A 21,739-nucleotide genomic window follows, 5' to 3' on the forward strand; every position below is an offset into this window, starting at 1 on the left:
ACGTCAGTTTACCACATTTTGAATTAACTAAATCAAAACCTTTTTTTAAGTGTAGGTAGATCAACATTTACTATTCATCAACTATTTGACTTAAAATAAAACGACATGCCAGGTCATTCAAAGATGAGGTAAAAAAGATCGTTTTTTAAAGTTTATTTTAATAATTTATTTTATTATACATTTTTTAAATTCAATTCATTGATTAATTTAATAAAATTGATAACACAAATTGAATGTATTTTTTTGTGTGTAAACTCTATGTCTTTTGTTCTTGTCCTTTTGCTTGTCCCTTTAGGGGTCACCGCAGCACGTCATCCTTTTCCATACATCAAAAAGAGAAAATACATTCAATTAAAACCATTGATGCAGAGCTTACATTTCTGGGGATGCTGTTTCTGGCGATCTCATTCTGACGCCATCTCTTAATCGCTTGCAAAACTCCTCATCAATTTGCACTCCTGGATATGGGGACGCACCTAGAAAGAAAAAAAAAAAACGCGATGGAACAAAGAAACTGGTGCATGATAAATTAGCCATGACGATTTAATCTACTTCTAGAAATCCAACAAAATTCCCACAGACACAAAGATTCACACTTCAATGGGGTCCCCACGCAGCCAGATAAGATTGTCTTTGAACTTCCCTTTCTTTTCGAAATATGTGTCGACAAAAGCATTTTCGTACCAAGTGAAAAGATTTCCCAGAGGAGCACTCCAAAGGACCACACATCACTCTGGCTGGTGTACACTTTGTCAAAGATACTCTCCGGAGCCATCCACTTCAGGGGCAGTCGGGCCTATGAGGATGGCAAAGCACCAGACCAATATTACAACCGAGGCATAAAAGCAGAAATTACACCTGAACGAGATTGAATCGTAATGTTGAAAATGAAGTTGCATGCGTGACTGCCGTACGTTGCCTTTCCTAACGTAGTCGGGGTCTTTGTATATATCCCGGGCCAGGCCAAAGTCGCAGATCTTCACCACGTTGTTTTCTGACAGTAGAATGTTGCGGGCCGCCAGGTCTCTGTGGATACACTGTGGATACACACACACGCACGCACACACAGGAGACCGACCACACATGTATCAAAACGTCGCCGATACACTCGTGCGTGTGTGTGTGTGTCCGGCATGGTTTCCGACATGAAATTTAATCATCTGTTAGTTTTACTTTGTTTACATGCTCGCTGATATGTGGAACTGGACTTTGTCTGCCAGCCCCCGCTGCTGCTTTGCCTTGCATATTAAAAAACTCACTGCGAGCTCCAATCTGCTGCTTGGAAAGTTCAGTGTCAAGCTATTGTTTGATATGTAAAACTCCTCAGTTTGATGTGAGCAATTAGGATAAGATACATGCGATACTAGAAGCCAGACTTTCACAGAAAAGTCTGACGGGGTTCCAAGAAGCAGTGAAATGTCGTTTTTAATGATCTCCTCTCTTTCATAAAGACAGTAATCAATGAGGACAAAAACAACCCAAAGCTGCACGTAATTCCTGCTCGGGCTGTTGAAACTTGGTTCATTACACAAAGTTGATGCTGATTGTATTTCCTCTTGAGCACTTTTCCAATACATACCATGTCAAGCTCAAGGAACTTGGACCAGATCAGCATTCTAAGTTATTTTTTGTGCTTTTTGGGGTTTCGGCTGGACGGACAGAAATATGTAAGCCCATCCATTTAGTGCTATTCTTGCCAGAGCGCAGGCTTCTGATTGGTGGAGTGTCATTTGCCACCTCGCTTCCCTCTTGGTGTTTCTCACTCCAACAATTGCAGGGGATTGCATTCCACCGAGTGCTACTGCAAGTTGAGGTTCGCACACCAGCACCAATCACTCAACTATAGTTTAAAACAATTGTCCTGCATACAGGAATATTTATTATTTCATTATATTTTTGAATTAATACGTAAGGTACGTTTTAGTGAAAATAAAATTGACAATGGACAGCTAATGCATGAGTTTACAGTGTATGTGATTTGGAGTCCTTCTCATTCTTAATATGGAAACTGCACTTGTCTTTTTTTTATCCATTGGTTCAAAGAACAACAATTAGCGTTCTCTCGTTTTTCAACTTGGTAATAATCTGTGCCACAATCTACTTTGTGCAAACACAACCTCGGGAGACAAATCACCGCTGTTCACAGCCTAATTGCTACAGTGCTGGTAATGAACCTTTCTAGATGCCAGGAACTCCATCCCACGGGCCACTTGGAAACTGTAGCAAATTAGATCTTCTATCGTCAAAGGCGTTTTCCACAAATCCTCCACTGTGGGGAGAGAGACCAGAAAGAACAAAAATGAAAGCCGCATCTTAATGTTCACGCAATTGTTTTTGTGAGTAGGGCTCACCTTTCTCCCCGGCAGATTTCTGACTTGACGCGTTGGATGATGGCGTCTGAAAGCCGACAAGCGGGGAGGAAGATGGCGAGGGGGGGTGGTGGTGGCGAGCTCTTTGGTCCGTTTGACCGGCTTCAATCATCCGTCTAACTTGGCTCTGTGTTTTCGGAGAGCGATCCTAAAAAGAATAATGAAAGTATTATTTCACCAGTGGGAATCACGCGCCAGTGCTTTTTCATAATTGACGGGGGTTGGGGGGGGGGGGGGAGTACCCTATACGGGAGGAAAAACTCTCTCTTTGCACGGAGGAAGTTGGACAGATTGCCGTACTTGCAGTATTCCACGATCACCATCAGTGGACCTGTTCAGACAAATGCATTTTTAAATGTTTTTATTTCTGCTTTCCTAATCATTAAAAACTGCACTTTTCTGTACTCCCATGATCTGATTATATAATATTCTCCATAGACTTGTTTGTGCTTTAAGCATAAATGGCACTGGAGAGAAACAACACTAAAAGAGCCAACCAAAAAAGGAAGTTTTGCTGTGAGCTAAGCAAGGGACAATTAACCGAAAAGGATTCCCGGGAGGACAAAGCATCCGTTCCAACAAAGAGAAACAACACACGGCTCATTTAGTGCATCTGTGCACTTCAAACTGACCATTTGCTTTGGTGCAGGCTCCTAACAGGTTCACTACATTCAGATGGTTGCCAATGTGAATGAGAATCTTCAGCTCAGACATTAAAGCCTTGTGCTCGCTGGCCGTGGCTCCGTCTGAAAGCACACAACGGAAGATAAATGCTCAGGCCTGCTCGTGTAATGTGTTTGATTCAGCTTCATACTTGGTGTATGTATGTTTGACAAGCAGACATACATACTTAAGACACATTGTGCTTGTGTTTTGTTGAAATGATCCTCAAGCAGCAATGACAAAGCAACGCAATCATTTTACTTGGAGAATCTTAGGCTTAATTATCCATTTGAAAATAAAAGTAATACCCTTGTGCTGAATGGAACAAACTGCCGGATATAATTAGGGAACAATGTCTTTGAGAAGTGAAACATAAAAGGACATTATGATCAGCTTTATGATTCCTAATAAAATGGACTGGTGTTTTCTTTTCGCAAGGCTCCTGATTGAGTGAGGTTTTGTAGGTGTTCCTTTATTTTATTTTCAACCTTGCCGTGTAGAAGCTGTTTGTATTGTTTTTTTTATGTAGTTATTATTTTTTTATACAATTTCTCTATACCGCCACTGCGCCCAGCCTCAAACCTATTTACAAGCAGACAGTCAAATGACTTTGTGTTACTTTGTGGAGTGCTGCTTTTGTTTGTTTGTTTTATAACCCCTTTTTGAAACTTGGCAGAGCGAGATCAGAGCTTCTACACACCTTGCTGACTTTTCCAAAGTTGTGCAAGTAGACAAAGCAGAAAATATGCAATTGTCAAATATGTCTATGTAAGGTTAGGAAATAACATTTATGGCTGGCCTAGCCACACCGCGGTCAAGTGTAATTCCTCAATGTTAACTGAGAATGCAATAATTGATATGAAAAGATGAGTCTGACCTTTCAGCATCTTGACAGCCACAGTGTGGAGACGTGCGCTCTTGCTGATTCCGTAGATTGATGCCTCAATTACCTTGCCAAAGGCACCGTGGCCTAAAACTTTTCCTATGTCGAGAAACGTCAAATGAACAGAGAACATTTAGATGAATTGATATTTACTGGGGCAATGTCAGTATCATGAAAACAGCTTGGCAATCGCCGAGTCACAAACTATAAACGCATCTGGCAGCTATGGAGAAAAGGCAGAAAAAATTACAACCGCAATTGCAGTGCTTGGCAAACAGAATGCTTCAATGAGTTGCAACCACAGAGCAGATGCTTTTTTTCCTCAGGGTGTTTTTAAAGAGCGAGTGCAATATTAGGACTTTTCTTGGCACTCTGCCCTGTAAACTAAGCCATTAAGAATTCAGGGAAACAGAACGAATTTGATTTCATCCATATATTCTCGCCTTGGTTTTCCCTCGCGCATCCTTGCCACCTGTTCACGGCATCATGTCAGCATGCATCTGATGCGGGTCACTCACCCAGCTGTAATCGGTCCCGGGGGATTTCCCACTGGGAGGAATCATAGGGCAGGTATTCTGACTGTTCATCCAAGGGGACCTCCAAGGGGTCCATGATGATTGAGAGATAGCCTGTCTTAATATCTGCCGGGTTGATCTGAGGAAGAGAGAGATGATGCATTTGTACTGAGGTAGAAATGAAAAATGAAGACAGTCATGCCGGTGTGACCGGGTATTCCCACTCATAACATTATCTTGCTATGGAGCAGCTGTGTGGTGATGTCATTTGTGACAAAGTGAGAAAAAAGTAAATTAAAGGCTATTTGGGAGTCATAACGCTTGTCCTTGTTATGAGGGTTAATGGTTACAAATGGTGCGATTGCACTCTATGTCACGTTCGGGAATGGAGCGGGGCGACCAAATGCTGCTTGGACCAGGGTTTATTGAGGGAAAAGAGAATCGGAAGGGCGGATGAAGGGAACAAACCCACAGGAACGGGCAAATTGACATGACTTGCAGACACAGAGAGTAAACGAACTGAAACAGAGAGACAGACAAAGACAAGAACAATCCGACAGGGGAGTGACACGCAGACAGGATTTAAATACGACAGCAAACGGCAGTGATTTAGAGGTGAGTCAAAGTTTAAAGAGACTCCATCTCTTTCTGACATACAACGGCGGAAAGAAGGGGTGCCTGACCCGTTTCACATTGCAGAAAATTAGGATTAGCAAGGCCCAGATGAACACAGCAAACGCTCCTGTTCCGATGAGGATTAGGATCTCCACATTGGCCTTATCACTGGAACCTGAGAAGAAAAAAAGAGGAAGGAAAGGCATCTCAAAACAGGAATGTTTGAAATTTATCGCAAAAAAGCTATTCAATTAGCGGTCCGTGGTCCACATGCGGCACAGAACCAGTGGCCCAGCATGTAGCAGCCTGCTTGAATTGAATTGCATTCAAAGGATGCAGAGGGTATCTCGGGTTTCCAAAGTTCTTACATTGTTTGATAACGTGAATGCAGCACTCACGTAGCCTACCCACGTTGTTGACGATGTTATTTTTGAAGAACATGTACATAAACAATATGGACGTCAACCAGCGTTTTGTAAAAGAATGTTCTGGTTTGAAGTTGTGTGCTTAAGGGAGCGCACCGTCAGAGCCAATGCTTTCAAAGTCTCCTGAGTCACTCATCATTAGATTGAGCAACTCAGACTTCTTTCTTGGTTGCCTCAGCTACTTTTCGATGGAATGCCAGTTTCAAATCATTTAAGTGGGATTAGAAGGTTTGACTGGCCCAGGAGGTTTAACATATCTGGCATCATGTATATATGTATGTGGGCTACTGTACTGAAATGATTTACTGTGCTGAGGAGAGTTGTGCACGGAATGTTGGAATATGGCTGGCCATGAAGAATGTATCCTCCAATTTGAAGAAAAACATTTAGAATCCGTGGGCTGTATTCGAAGAAGCGTTTGTACAATGCCAAAGACAACATGTTACCAAATGCAAAGTGAGTGGACTTGCATCCAAAGCGGTAAGCCCTCAGGGTCATAATATGAATCATCCAAGTTAAAGTACATAGAGTGTTTGTTGTCTGTAATGTATTGGTCAATTCAGGGTCCAAACACTTGTTGTGAATTTTGCCGTTCAATTCCTTGTTCGAGAGCAGTAAGTGTTGTGCAGAAAGCACATAACAGTTAGACATGGCAATTTGAACGTTTAAGGAAGGTCATGTGAAGCTCACCTGTCTCCAAAAGGTATTTGTGCTACTTCAGAACAGTCAACTGATGATCATTCTGCATTCTGCTTCTAATATTCTGACATTAACTCTTCAAGGTGTAGCAATGAGCAAATCATCAATATGATCATATGACTCATGAAGCCCTCTAATGCAAACCTATTGAATTATTCATTTCAGGTCACAGTGGTCAGTGACTTTGGTTTTATTGCAGTGGTCTGAGCATGCCTGCGGCCGTTAAGTTTGAGAGGTGACTGATTAAAATTCAGAACCTTGCATATGCGGTGCGTCAGCAGTGAGACGCTTTCTCTAGTGCGATGTGATTGTGTGCAGGGGCGGAGCCAGCAATTTTTCAGTGGGGTGGCCAGGGTGACACAACATCTCAATGGCCGCACTGGTTCGCAAACATAAAATGCACACATATCCAGAACCTTGCTTCAAATACTCAAGATAAAATCCAAGTAAAACTTTTTAGCCATGCTGGTTTGCTATGATAAGAAAATCATGATACTCATTGAAATTTTCTATCACAGGATTCCAAATATTTCCAGTTGCGGGTCTCACCAATAACACGGATGGCAGCTGTTGAGTGCACGCAACCCCGCTGATTACAGGCAGTGCAGGTGTAAAGGCCGGCATCCTCCTCCCGAACTCGCTGGATGCTGAGCGTACGGTTTGAGTCCTGCAGCTGGATCCCTGCAATGAGTCAAGAGTGGACTTTAGATCAGTACTGAAGAGATTTCCACCTCTGCCTGCTTTTATTCTGAATGTGTGTGTCACAACTCATCCCTGGTTGCTTTATTATGTTCTTTGTTACCATGGTTTCTGTTCGTGTCGCCCCTCCCCTCCTGTGTGCCCATGATTAGTGTGATCATTCTCACATGCCGCTTGTTACCTGTCATGTATTTAAGTCCTGTCTGCCCCTCACTCCCTTTTTCGGATCGTTGATGTCTTTTTGTTTCTGGTTTCTTGGTTCCTGTCTGTCAGTTCTGTTTCGGTTGGCCAGTCTGTCGGTCGTTCTGTTAAGTTATGTTAGTTTGCCGGTTCTGTTGGTTTGTTCCCCTCATCCTCCCTTCCAACTACCTTTTCCCTTAATAAACCCTGGTCCAAGCTGCATTTGGTTGCCCTGCTCAATTCCGATCTGTGACAGTGTGGACGGTATGGATACTCAGTCATTTTAGTTATGCGCTAAGGTATGAAAGTAACCATCTTGATTAATGCTTACTAGACGCATTAAATGCCACGAAAGACTATCATTTTCTGTGGTTTGTAGTATCAACATTTACTCATGCTAGCTGTGGCCACCGTTGCCTCCAAGTAGCTCCATGTGATGATGCATGTGATGGGGAGCGCAACCATGCACTTGTGTGCTTTAACAAGTCCCCAAACGCTCACGTAATTTGCTCAATGATAGCCATTTTTTTTTTCATGGTCCGCCTCTTTAATCTATATTCATTATTCTTACATCCTACTCTGTGTTGAATTGAATCTCCCCACAGGAACCTGTCATTCATCCCCTTATCTCCTACGGTGAGACAGGCTGAGAAATATGAGTCATCACCATCGTCAACAAAGGGTTTGTGCGTGTGCGTGTGTGTATTCGTGGCCCATACACATCTGTGCAATTGTTGTTGGAAACAATCATTCATCTGTATGCATGAGATGGTGGTGGTGGGTCAAATGTAATAAAAAAAAGACTAACAAAAAGAAAAAACAAAATCTGTCACTGTCAAAAATGAGAAATGTTTTACCACTTTTAGTGGAAATGTTTAAATGAGCAATGTCCCAAAATGGACAATGTGGGCGTATCAGTGTTCAGCTTGCGAGGTGGTTGTTGAGCTGCTGTGTTGAACTATGCATTACCTACAGGAGTGTTTCATAACATTTACTGATATACCGATAGCTATATATAACTAGGCTGTCTGTCAAGCCAAGGCGAAATTGTTTGTCATTACGTTCATCCATCAGAAGGTCACCTCCTGGTTCACAATGGATGTCGAAAAGATGAACACTGCCATTACTGTGGACAGTTCCAATGCCGTAATGACACAAATGGGAAAAATTTGTTCCAGTATAAAATTGAATACCTTCTGTCATTATTGTTTCACGGAAATTGCTTTTGAATTGGTGGCAGAACCTCCAGAGTCAAACACGATTCATTTCATGACACAGGTTGACTCACAAATTGTTGTAATTCCATAAAAAGTAACCAGTTGATAATTAAGCCAATAAAACCTGGGTTGTAGTAGTTTGGGATTTTTTTTATTGATTTTTATTGCATTTTTTTATGTCTTTTTTTAAAGCGGGTTCATTAGTTTTTATCAGCTCTCTTTTTAAATAAAAACGTTCAAAATAAACTACAAAATTAACAAAAAAGTAAAACAAAGTCCATTTTCACCATAGTTTTAGAAACATAAAATGTAGCTTTAGTTAGATATTGTTCTTTGTTTTAACAAAGATATTTCCAAATTTTTTTAGTTATTTTAATTTTCATCATTAACTATAATCTTGCGCACAACTAAATCAAAGAACAGTTAATCGATGCCCATTAAAATGCATTACATACATTTTTTTCATAATCCCAAATTTTTTCAACAAAATGCAGATGAACTTCCAATGTGTTTTACATGTAAAATGGGGCTTTTTACCGTGAAAGTTTGACTTGGGAGATGCCACTTCCTTTTGTACTATTTCTGTACTATTTCTGGCAGTTTTGCAAACTGAATATAACAAAAGGGTCGGGGCCTGGTAGACGATGCCGTCGTTCACGCACCTGACATTTGATGGAGCGGCTGGTTGTCTTTGAACCATGAGAGGCGCGGCAGAGGTCTTCCCTCCACGTCGCACTCCATGTGCAGTGATTCCGTCACGTTCACCGTCTGGTTGGTGAGACTCCGCTTGTAATGAGGCCCCTCCAGGCCTGACGAAGAAAGCAGACGGATGAAAAAAATTGCATCTGTGTGAAAGTCAAAGTCAAGTCTGATAGTGCATAATAGATACAGTGAACCACCACACATAAATGAGTTTGTGCGCGAGTGATTTCCGAGCTATAATGCTATTGTGACGCTTCATGTGAAGGTAACTCATGTTGAATAATTAATTACTCAATGAAGTCATTCATCTAACATGGATTAGGAGTTACGTACATGAATGGCATTGATGGGTTATGAGCCTGTCTTTGAAGCACTTTTCTGCTATGTTGTGGCATCAATACCCATTATTATTACAAAATATTTATTTGCACAGGCTATACTCAATTTCCACACATGACAGCAGGGAACAGAGGTGAAGAAACTCCCATTACATGACATGTATCAGGCGCTCGAGTGAGGTTATAGTAGGCCAAATAGGCACGCATTGTTTTGTTCAGCCCCGCGGCACCTTTCAGCGCCGTCGACGCTTCATACTTTCTTCATTATGCGAGCGGGGACTTGCGTGGGCTGCTCGATGCGTCACTGAGTGTTGTGGTTTCATGGCACATTTCGAATTAGCCGCCTGTTTCTATGTGGATGGACGTATATATGGCACATGGATGGTCGAGTCTGCCGGCTCCATCTCTTTTGCCCCTCACCTTTGACAGACATATATCTGAACAGACAATGCCTCTCGCCGCTCCGTCTGCTCTGAGCCTCACACACATAGTGACCCTCATCCTGCAGCTGTATGGCGGGTAGGGTGAAATCCAGGACCCAGCTGTTGGAGGCCTCCTGAAAGACGAGCTGTCCATCAAGGGCGACGGCATAGAGATGCACGCTTCTGCAATCCAGCTCCTGAGGCTTGCCCTGCAGGGCATTGGGGTCCAGGCGGTACCACTGCAGCTGATCATAGGTGTAATTGTCGGCACTGCAGCACAGAGACACCTTGTCTTGCTCCAGGGGATTCTCTGATGGATGCACTTCCACACTGAACCCCTCGGGGATGGCTGTGGTGCACAACAACAAGAAAAAACTTTTTAATGTGGGCATTCCATGGTGTTGCTATGCAAATAAATGGAACCAGAGTGGAACAGCGGACCAGTTTGTTGGCTGATACAATTGGAACTTGTAGTCCATGCAGAATATCAGCATGTGCAGTGATTTTCAGTGTTGAAAGAAACTGCAAGCGCTTCACTTGCGAATGATGGAAATATATGTAGTAAATAACGGGCTTTTCCAATTGCAAGAAAGATGCTTTTTTTTTTTTTTTTTTGGCACCAGTGGCCTACTCAATAATACATGAGTGTTCTTTGGCTACAAAGGATTTTTCTGTTGAATTTTTTAAACAGTGACTTCCAAAGTTGTAAGTACAGTACAATCCAATGTTAAGAAATACTGACAATTCAAACATTTATGAACACCAAAGCAGACAGCATCTATCAGTTGCACCGGAGGGGAAAGACGAGCTTAACGTTGCCTACTCACCAGTTACGTAGAAGTAAATGAGTCGTTCATCTTTGCCGACTTTATTCTCTGCAGAGCACTTGTATAGGAGAGACACGCTGGCGTTGCGAATCTGCAGTCGGCTGACTGTCTGCGGGTGAGAAGAAGAATAAGTTGGCTGTCAAGTGCTTCTCTGAGTAGACACAAAGTTGATTGTGTTTTGACAGCTTAACACACAGCAAACGTCACTCAGCGATGACTGAACATAGCATGAGACTGCGTGTGTGCAGTACGCTACCATGTCAGTGTCTTTTTTTGTTTTCCTGCAGTGATTTCCTCTTCAGGGCAGAGAGAGATGAATACGTGCATGAGTGTGTTTGGATGGAACTCTTGCAGGAAGCCTGCAGAGGAAGCCTGTTCTAAATATTTCTACTGTGCAAATGGGTTTTGATTGACAAATTTTGTTATGGTGCTCAGGAAATTCAGGATGCTTCCACAAAAACATCCCGCGTCACGGATCACACTACTTATGTAAATCATCGGCGTCTATCTTGCACTGTAAAAAGTGTGACAAGTCAGAATTAGAGAGCCTTGTTTTCTTCACCTTCTGTCGTCCATCCACCAGTTCAACAGATGTTTCAATCGCTTCCAATTCGTTCACAGCCCCTTCCAGACAAATGTCTTGCCAGTCCTGACAGTCTGGGATCGTATCACCGTGGCCTTTCCTGTCTGGTCGCACCCTGGAGAGAAAGACATTGATGACATCTCCCCTCATTGACATTCACAGCATAGAGTGGACTGTGGGGGTGACTGAGAACTTCATCAAACCAGACATCCTGATGTGATATATGATTTTTTTTTTCTCCCCTTTCACATGATGGTTTGCTTCATATCTGACTATCACGATTACTTTTAACTGTGTCCTCATGGAAAATTGTCACTGTCAATTATACAAATTTAATGTAGCATATCAAAAGCCTGTGAAGTCTTCTTTGGTGATCTGTTTCTCAATACATTAAATATGTTTGAAGATAAGTCCCGAAAACGTGCAATGCAAAACCAATTTAGCGGCGAATCGTTGAGATACGTATATACTGTAGTTAAACTTTCTTTCACCTTCTCAGTTGTCCTGACTTTTTGGAGCACGATTAAAAACTAACCCAATGACACACGTTGGCTGAGACGTACACTGAGTTTCGTCATTTCATCGATGGCGAGCCACCATTAATGTGTGGGAATATGAAATTTAAACTGTTTTACAAGCTGTACATTGAGTGCACAGAGATATTTCCAACCTAAGGAGATATTCCGGTATTAAGATTTTACAAAAATGTGAAGAGTGGACTCACTTTTATGAGATACACATGCACGCACAGGCCAATAGTACATAAATATATATAGCTGGAATTTCATAAATTTGATCATTTATAATATTTATTATTATTCTAATGATGATGAATATTATAATGCTATTTCAGTAGTTTGATTCAAAAAGTGAAACTCATTCTTACATTACAGGTTCATTAAACCAGTTCAACATGTTCCTACCTGATTTTGATCTAAAAACTGATTTCATTAGTTTCTCCTGTAATATTCTAATTCCTTCTTGGTATCTTTTTTCATTAACTGTAATCCATAATCATTAGGAGCTTTATGCTGCTGATTCCGATATTGATCATCCACGAGTGAGATTGGCCGATACAGATTCGTATACCGATCACATAGATGAGCTGCACATTGTTCTATTTTAGAGCTACTCACAAATGGTTATTAATCATTGCTAAATCTGTCTGTTATTGTTTAGATTCATTCATAAAGTTGGGTAGTTGGACCACACAAACTCATTATTTTTAACATTATTATTATTTAACATTATTTTCAACAATCAGCTTGCAAAAGATAGAAGATTATACCTGATTCCATAGCATGTTTATGAATCACTGAGTTACGAATTCTTTCTAAACCAACTAACCTGTGCATGAATTGAATTGAACCTACACGCTGTATCACTTCCATTCGAAAAGAAGTGAAATTGAAGTGAAAAGAGAGGGTCAACAAAAAACACACCTCAGGGTCTATGAAATTCTAAAAAAATGTTTAAACTAAATAAGTGACCTATAAGGACTCACTCACCCACACAAGAGGTGAGGATAGCTGGAATTGCCTGAAGCTTGTATGAAGCGTAAATTGTGGAATACCGACGTTAATATTCGAAAAATATGGCAAGCGTAACACCTGGGGTCAAAGGAATATGAAAAAGTCTAACAATATGCTATGCGTGGTGGTGCCAAGGAACTATTCGATCATGTCAAAAAATTGAGTGCAGATGGAGAATGGGAGAAAAAGCCCAAGGCGGGGAAATATATGCCTGCTAATAAATGTGAGGATGTGTGAAAAGTTGGGTTGTGCGTGATTTATAGCAGCCAAATGTGAGCGCACACATTCTCGGGAGGTTGCCACTCTAGCGCATTAGTATACCATGGTGGTGCTGAAAGAAAAAGCGCCAAGGCTGCTGGATGGAGGATAATGTAATAGCGCAGAGAAGGATCCAAGAGACTGACTCCAGCTTTTGTCTTTATCTCCTCCTCCTCCTCGATTTGTGCAACCACCTTCATCCTCTCCTCTTTGCTCACCCTCACACATATTCACATTTTTTCAATTTTTTGTGTGTGTATGTGTGTGTGTGTGTGTGTGTGTGTGTGTGTGTGTGTGTGTGTGTGTGTGTGTGTGTGTGTGTGTGTGTGTAAAAGCTGCGCAAGTGAGGGTAATGTTTTCTCTTACGTTCTGCCGCGAGTATTGTTGAGGACACACGGGCCCCACTTCCTCCACTGCCAGCTGATGGTGGGAGTTGGGAGGCCATAGGCGGTGCACGTTAGCGTCTGGCCGCTACCGCTGGGGTAAAGACTGGATGGTTCTGCCACTTCTTTCTCATTTATCTGAGGGGCAACTGCAGTGCAGAGGAATGGGTCAGCCACAGACACATTTACAGTACTCGGATCTTTGCGTGTCACAGCAACAGACCTACTTTACTTGAGTACCTAGTTTTCTTACAATTTACCTTCATTCATTGCGTAACATTCTATTTATTTGCCTTAGTTCTCGTTTTCACAGTCAAGTCATTTCCTACTCGTAGGAACTACGTTGAGCGTTGAGTCACTCTGTATCAATTTGGGTGGTAGCAGCGAGTTTACAAATGTGATTATGCATTTATTTGCTTGCAGTTTGTGATTTAAGTGATTGAAAGTGCGCCAGCAACTATATTTAACCTTGAGCACCTGTGAGGATGTTACAATATGTCCTAACTAGCGGTGTTAAGTTTTATTGAATTAGCTAATCATGTTTCATTCATTTCATTCATAAACATGCCATGGAATCATTGATGGATGTGTGGTGTGTCAATGAGGGAGGAAAAGACCAGTGCAGAGCTGAGAAAGAAGATGGGAGTGGAGGCCATAGTGGAGGTGGTGAGGAGAGGCAGACTGCAATGGTACGGACATGTAGTGAGGAAGGACGAGAATGACTGGGTGAAGAAAGTTATGTCGTATAACGTAGAGGGAACAAGACTCAGTGGCCGACCTAAAAAGACCTGGCAGACGACCGTGGCAGCCGACATGAAGGTTTCCGTAACGATTTGGTCCTGCGGTGGCAAACTGTGAGCCAGAGGTGCTTTTTGACTGCACTGCACTGCACCATCAGACATTTGTATCAGTCTCAATAATACTGTAGACCTGAATTTTATCTTAAGGTGCCATTAACTATAAATCTGAAACAGAGCAAGCTTTTACACAGAGATACCGCACAATTAAAAGTCATAAATGTCAAGGTGCTTTGTATACAAAACCCAGCAAAGCAATTTATTGGCCATAATGAGTGCATGTCACCAGCAACACGCAAACAACGACAGTTGCTTTCATCATAAAATGATGAGAGCCCGGAGCGGTAAACTTCACAGGCCACTCACTGCACGTCATGGATTTGTTTTCTTACGGCTCTGAAACTCAGCTTGAAAGACAGAAAATTACCGGGTCAACTTTGCCCCTTATTTCCATTTCCCTCTCTTTTTTTACAAAACAGCAATATGGGGAGAAGAAAATTATCATTATTTTTGTCTTGGCTTGCATTACACCAGCCATTACAATAATTGTCTTGGAAATAGTTTGGATCCATTTTTCTGTGATCCTGGCAAAAAAACAACAATTTGTTCTCCTTCTGTGGGGTTTTGATTATGCGCAACGGATTTTCTTGGATGCTGAAATGTACCGACAACCATCCATTCAGTCATTTTCTACACTGCTTATCCAGGATTACTGGAATGATGGAGTCTAACCCAGCTGGAAAGCAAGTCACGTGAAACCTCTAACGTTGAATGCGCTTGAAGTCAAATGGTTCCGAATTCGACCAGTCGCACAATTGTTGGAAACCTTTGTAGATTTGTCGTTCATAATTCGAAACATGACTGTGATTGTGAAAATGCTATTAAAAGTTAAACACAACTGAACTGCATTTCGCCAGTAATTCTTTTGCGTGCCGCTAGAGGGAGAGTGCGTACCGAGAGAGAGGGAGAGAGAGAGAGAGAGAGAGAGAGAGAGAGAGAGAGAGAGAGAGAGAGAGAGAGAGAGGGGGGGGGGGGCACCCAGTAAAGCATTTAGATAATATTTTCACCAGTTCATCAGAGAGCTATTTGGAAGAAGAAAATCACAACTTTAGGAAAATATTGCTATTACTTTTTTGTCCCCTTTCTGATATCTTGCCTCTCTCAGAAGGATCAGGAATGTTTTCATGGCCTCTACAGCCATCCAAAACTAAACTGGAAAGAACTCTACCCAACAATTGGGACTATGCCCGTTCTGTTTCTCTAGTCACTCGTCATTTAGTCAAATACTATTTTGGATTCAAACCCATTTACTCCACAAAAGTAAATAACTTATATCACCTTTGCTTTGACACATGGGCGTATCTCTATCTGGGGAGCACTTACATACCATTGACAACAAGAGTAATGTTGCGTCTCCTCTCCAGGGCTGCTGCACTGTTCTTCAGCACCGCCGTGTAGAGGCCAGCATCCCCGGGAGCGACATCCTTGATCTCCAAGGCGTGGTTTGGGTGAATTCTCAGACGCTTCATCTTGAACTCGGGTCGCTCGTTAATCAGCTTTCCGTCTCTGTACCTTTGATACACAACACAACAGAGCACAGCTGCTCCAGTGCCTCCCATTGAGGTGCACTCCTAATTAAGTGGGTAAATCTCAAGATGGAGAGGCCTAATTATGCTTTTAGTATCTGTCTGTTAGACTTAATGGACACAACGGGGGGCCTCAACTTACCATTGTGTTTCGGGAGTGGGGAACGCCGACACGTTCACATGCAATTTGAATGACTTCTGGCCAGATGTTACCTCCACCACTGGTCCACTTCTGTAGTCCAGGTTTATAAATGGCTTTTCTGGGATTAAAGACAATATATTTTACTTGGCATATATGTAGAGAAGTGTGCAGTGAAGTTAGCCCTTTGTTGGCCATTAACTTGTAAAATGCAACCAGAGGGCAGCACATATTTAAATAATGACACCAGCAGTTGAAAGCTTCTCGGGTTGAACTTACTTTTAGTAGGACTCATTTTCTTCCACAGCTATTTTTATGTTAACATTGAAAACTTAAGTAGCTATCCTTTCATTTTTTATGTGCTCATTTGGGTTGCAGGTGAGTCAGAGCCAAGCAACCTGCTTGTGGGTATTCTCCAGTCCTAACCAAGTGCACGAACTCAAGAAGCCTTGACGACTGAGAAGCGAAACATTTCAATCGTGATAAATGTCATAGCCCCATTTCAGATCAAATGAAAAAAATTTAATGATCCATTCTGTAGCAGGCATTCAACGTGATGGTAACACTGTTTCTCTTTTACAATGCCAATTTCAGCATTGGTTAGCGCAGATGGCCTGGACCGCACTTGGGAGGTGCTGCTTTGAGTCCTGCTTCGGGTATGTCTCCAGTCCAACTTCTTTTTCGTCTTATCTATTCATTTAAATTTAATAGATGAGTGCATTTATATTTAAAATTCATTGAATTAAATTCTCACACGATTACACTTGCCGTCAAATTTTCACATTTCTGCATTCACACGCAATTTCTGCAGAAATTGCCCATTTTCTAGTTTCAATTGTTTTTCATTTTCAAAGCACTCTCATTTTTATCTTAGTTTGTTTGTGAAAATGTGTTTCGCTTTTTTATTTTAGCCATAGTTATTTTGTTAGTTTTTGTTAACAACTTGGACGGACGTATCACCTGCTTCCGTGATTCCCACTCTAATTAATCAACAATTACTTCCTCACAATTGGCTATGCAAAGTGTTTAAACATTTTAGTGTGTGGTGATTAAAGCATTTATATTTTCTGGGTGATTCAGAAAATAACTAAAATTCCAAAATCAAGAAACTGAGTCTGTGCATACCGTGAACTATGACCTGCATTGTTTTGCTCTGTGCGAAGTCCACGCTAGTGACGTTGCAGGTGTATGGGCCAGAATCCGTAGCAGAGGTGCTTTGGATGGTCAGAATGTTGACTGCTTCTGTGGTGTGAGACAGTGTGTCCCGATGGAATTTATTGTCTACCGAGTTGTTGGTCTGGTCAGAGCAAACAAGAGGGCGAGCTTTGTTTAATGTCCTGGAGCTTTGGCAATCTATCGGGTTCCTGGCACCTTCTGCTAACCTGCATGCCTGGGTAGGACCACTCGATGGTCACCGCAGTGTTGAACTCCACCTGTACAGTGCAGTTGAGGGTAAGGGCCTCCCCCGCTATCATCTCCACGGGTTCCTCGGGAAACAGCTTGACATCGTAAACTTGACTTCCTGTCCGGGAAAGACAGAGGGAGGGAGGGAGGTCACAGTGACACCGTCAGCAGATTTTCCTTCCTCACACGACCAAAGGAAATGGCTCTCTTTGGACCAGAGGAACCATCTTACTATACACAAGCTCACGTTGTTTCCATTGATGTGTCAGAATATTGACATTACCAGGATGTAGTCAAGTCTCAATTGAAGATAAAAGACATAAAATAAGGTATCGTTGGACGCTGTCCACTGTGGTTCTCGGAAATGCCTTTTGGTGTACAGTATACGTGTAGTGCTGCTCTGTGTGTGCTTGCTTCAATGACCGATAAACATTCCAGCTCAAGACCCGCTCTACGTTCCCTCTCCTGACTCCTAACTGTTGCTTTTGGCTGGCGGGGCCCGGCTACGACTTTTGGTTCCCCCTCTGTGAATATTTTCGCACGCGGCTTGCATAGAGCTAGCGTTTCTTTCAGTTACCACATAGTGCGAGTAAAAAACATAAAATTTTCCTTAATTCGGCCAAAACCAGGGGAGATTTTTAGGGCCGCTGTAACACGAAACTGAATTAAGATTATGCAGCAGAGTGCTGTACAGTCATGACTAAAACTGCGAGATAGCGCTGATGTAAAAAGGGGGAATTAACTCATGTGGACGATGTCGATGCTCAGCCACAGTCAGGGCGGAAAACATTGTGTAATAATTTGCATTAATTTCAAAATAAACACATGCCTGTAAAGCGGTCAATAATACATCTTGTTGAAATTAAACATACAAACATCCACAAGAGGCAACATCCACGAACAGTATTGTATTATTACACATTCTCATCACAAAATAAACCTTACCAGACCAGGTTAATGTAAGCTTGAGTTGATTTCAATTCATCAACTTTAATGACTACAACACAAAAAGTAGCCATTTAGAATAAATGTGATTTATTATTATTTATGGGTTGCTGAAATGTCATGTGTTCCCCTCCATTGCTGTTTCTCTATAGTTAAAATATACGCTATTGCCAAAACTGCTTCACTGTATCATTTAATGAATGCTATTTATCAACTGTATTAACTAAGTTAATGAATTCCATTGTATTTCTGAGGGCTCTCATGAAGAAAAGATTATGTACAAATATTCTTACAGCGCTGATGAATGTTATTCTTAATCAATTATCATTGACATGCAGAAGGAGATGAATCTGTGACTAGACAGTCGATGTTGCTGTATTAACATTGTATTCACCGACCAGGGACTAAGACTGCAAATGAGCTAAAGTATGTGGCAAGGTAACATTAGCTGGAAGTGGGTTGAACGTGTCGTTCTGACAAAAGCCCCTTGTGTGCAAAGCACAATTATGCCTTCATTTCATTTGTTCTTCGCCTTTCGCTCTGTGCGCAAAATGGTCCACGTAGTAACATAAAGTGGGAAATCGCTTTTGGGGAAATGACATGATGACATAAAATAAAAGAAGCAATAAGTACTAATTGGTATGCACAAGGATGGCATTTTAATTACTCAACAACGGCACTCATATTTGGTGGACAGCAGTCGAATTAGAAGTTTTGCTACAACAAAATTGGATTGGTCTGGAACTTATTTATTTCAGTAATTTAATTCGCTTTAAATTAAATAGGAATTGGCCTTCTGAAGAGTATCTTCTCATAGCTAAATATATACTACGTATTACCTGCGTTGAACTACCTGTATTTTTGATATATTTGCAGATGCTTTTAAATTCTTTCTGAGGGGGGGCACGCTTTTAATTTTAAAAGAAGGAAATTATGTTGGAATCCTGCTGTGAACAGCTAAATTAAAAACATTGTGCTTCAACAACATAACAAGCGCCCTTGCCAAGAGACCACATCATCATTTCCAGATTAGCATAACATTGATAGCTCTTGAAAACATTTGAAGGACAATTAAATCTGCAAACAAGAACTAATAAGTACTTAGTGACGATTTTTTTTGGTCACATAGGCTATTGTGCCTCATCATTTGTGACTTTCACAAAGCAGAGATAAGTTTAATGTAATATTTTATTTCCCTCGAAATCTTTTGTGTGGGATGCATGTAGCCCAGTCAAATTTTGTCAAGGTTACAACCGGATTTCATGTCAATGGAACTTTGTGCAGTTTCATTCTTGTGCTGTTTAAAAGAATATTCACAGGAAACATCATTTTTAGGTGAACCTGTTTGACAACAAACTGTCAAACTGTCTATGTGCTTCTCTGCTGCTGTTTTGGTTAGCGACAGGGCTTCCAATGGGCTCCGCAGTTGACTGTTTCAAGTCCCTATATGAACCGGGGTGATCATATATTTTTTTCCTGATGGGAAAACGGAGTCATAAAGAGTCGTTTATGTTAAGTGGACAATTGACCCGGTGACTAATCGTGGCGCCGCATCCATGCGAAGAAAACTATTTGTGGAAATAAGGGCGTTTATACGTATCCAGACAATTGCTCACATTAATTAAAAGCGATTGAGCTGAATGACCTTTGCTTTGCTTTGCTTTGTCACCAACAGTTAATCCCTGGTGGATTTTTTAGATTCTGGTAATGCAGGTACTTCCCTCTGATGAGAATGCCATTGCCTAATGCCCGTCCTGCAATCAATGCTATTAGCCAGGTAGTCACCTCAATCCATGTTATCTTAAATTGGCACAGCCAGTCATTATTTCACATGACCTCCTTCCGTGTCGGCTCCCCTCATTGATATTCCATCGTCTCTCCCAGCATGCACACAGCTGCTTCCTGCTTATTTACCTGTAGTGTGGATCAAGTAGTTAGCCGTGTACTCTTTGCCTCCGAGGACGGCCACGCACGACAAGAAGAGTATCGGCACGGTGTCGATGACGTGCCTGGGAATGACCCACCCTAGTTTGTTGTCCCAAGTCAGCTTGTTCATGTCCAGTGGGATGGGAGACTGAAATCACAGAAGCATAACAAGCTATTAAATGCTCAACTGACTTTGATTAGAGTGCAAAAAAAAGAACAGCGTCCTTCAACTAACCGCATAGAGTGTGACATTGAGGTCGGGCACTGTGACCAGACATGGCACGACAATGTCTGTGGAGTAAAGTGTGACATAAAGGTTCTCCAGGTTGTTGTTGTTGTTGGCCTCGTCCCTCCTGAGGAAAGGCTGTTCGGGGTCTGGATGCAGATGGAAAACAGCAGGTCATTAATGAGTCGCCCTCATAGCTGCTGGGATAATGGCAGCCATTACGGCAAGCCAAATACGTCGCAGGCTCTTAATGCACACCATACGGAAGCTTTATTGATATTACCATCATATGCGTAAGCATACTGTGCCCCACTCCCACATATTTTGATTCAATCTCCAACACCTTGATTCATTTCCTTTTGTGACTCGCAGCTAATGTGGCGCTAATGTTGTGTCACCCATTTTCGTCGCAGCTGTTATCGCTGCAACTGCTCGTATTGCTGCAGTGAGAGCGCACGGCAGCACGCTTATCTCTTAACACTCTCCCGCCAGCGCCGCGAGCTGTTGTATGCCGGCCACCGATGATGTATTACCGCTGACAACTACTCACTTTTTTTCCTTTCACCTTTTCTTCCAAAGCCATTTCTGTTACAGCCGTACTCAAATCTGAAGAGTCGGCGAAGGCTCCACTGAAGGCATAAACGGTACAACTTTTCAGAAGGAATCACGGCTGGTATTTATCAAATTTGAGCACGTGTGGGTGCCTATTGTCCAGGGCAGACAGGTGAAAGGGCCTGGTTAACTGTATCTACAGGGCTCACCTCATCACGCCTCTCTTCTAATTGATGACTGCAGCTTCATCTGCTTCTTATCAGCCCACCTGGTTAGATGTGTGGAAGCTGTTTTGGCACCTTGTCAGAGGGGCTATAAAGTATTTCATATGAATGGACCTTGCCGTCGGTTTCTTTGAGCTACTTTTCCAGCTTTTCAGTAAAAGCAGCAAGGCAAGCGTATGATCCAGATGTCCCCTAACATCAGTGTAATTAAAACTAATGTACGTTAAGACGTTACATCAGATGATCAGAAAAATGCCAGATGTCAACGTCCATTTGCTGTGCCACACACTGATGATTGCTCAAATTAACATGACGCTAACATGGTAGAATCCTTTCAGTGAATCGTCACACAAGAATTAATTGCCGTCCAAATTATACACATCTTGAAATTATTTGATATTGTGTGGTTACGTAAGGTTACATGTCTCCTCAATGATTCTGTCAGAATCCTCCCAAGGGAAGTTAAATTTCCGGAAAGCGGAAGCATGATTTGGTGTTATTCATAGAATACTAAATAACCTCTCCAGTTAATGCAAAAATTGAATGGAGCTGCTCACGATTACCTTTATCAACCACTTTGAATCTCTCATTACCAAACGACTAATCGAGCACCTCTCTGGGGTCGATTTG

General features: G+C 41.9%; 1 protein-coding gene across 3 annotated transcripts in view; it reads right to left on the reverse strand.

Annotated features, from left to right (window-relative positions):
* flt4 (fms related receptor tyrosine kinase 4) overlaps positions 1 to 21,739 on the reverse strand; it is a 59,161-nt gene that overhangs the window by 3,034 nt on the left and 34,388 nt on the right. For all 3 annotated transcript variants that reach the window (XM_037261633.1, XM_037261632.1, XM_037261631.1), the window contains 22 exons: positions 20,343 to 20,482; positions 20,096 to 20,255; positions 17,215 to 17,354; positions 16,958 to 17,129; positions 15,836 to 15,953; positions 15,495 to 15,679; positions 13,294 to 13,459; positions 11,117 to 11,252; positions 10,555 to 10,663; positions 9,726 to 10,076; positions 8,928 to 9,074; positions 6,719 to 6,850; positions 5,114 to 5,220; positions 4,434 to 4,569; positions 3,910 to 4,014; positions 3,002 to 3,115; positions 2,612 to 2,700; positions 2,352 to 2,517; positions 2,175 to 2,269; positions 915 to 1,037; positions 685 to 796; positions 377 to 476 (listed from right to left, as the gene is read on the reverse strand). In XM_037261633.1, coding sequence (XP_037117528.1) covers positions 377 to 476; positions 685 to 796; positions 915 to 1,037; positions 2,175 to 2,269; positions 2,352 to 2,517; positions 2,612 to 2,700; positions 3,002 to 3,115; positions 3,910 to 4,014; positions 4,434 to 4,569; positions 5,114 to 5,220; positions 6,719 to 6,850; positions 8,928 to 9,074; positions 9,726 to 10,076; positions 10,555 to 10,663; positions 11,117 to 11,252; positions 13,294 to 13,459; positions 15,495 to 15,679; positions 15,836 to 15,953; positions 16,958 to 17,129; positions 17,215 to 17,354; positions 20,096 to 20,255; positions 20,343 to 20,482 — 3,103 coding nt within the window. The remainder of the gene's footprint in view (positions 1 to 376; positions 477 to 684; positions 797 to 914; positions 1,038 to 2,174; positions 2,270 to 2,351; positions 2,518 to 2,611; positions 2,701 to 3,001; positions 3,116 to 3,909; positions 4,015 to 4,433; positions 4,570 to 5,113; positions 5,221 to 6,718; positions 6,851 to 8,927; positions 9,075 to 9,725; positions 10,077 to 10,554; positions 10,664 to 11,116; positions 11,253 to 13,293; positions 13,460 to 15,494; positions 15,680 to 15,835; positions 15,954 to 16,957; positions 17,130 to 17,214; positions 17,355 to 20,095; positions 20,256 to 20,342; positions 20,483 to 21,739) is intronic.

This window comes from Syngnathus acus, chromosome 10, assembly GCF_901709675.1.
Source record: "Syngnathus acus chromosome 10, fSynAcu1.2, whole genome shotgun sequence".
Taxonomy (NCBI): Eukaryota; Metazoa; Chordata; class Actinopteri; order Syngnathiformes; family Syngnathidae; genus Syngnathus; species Syngnathus acus.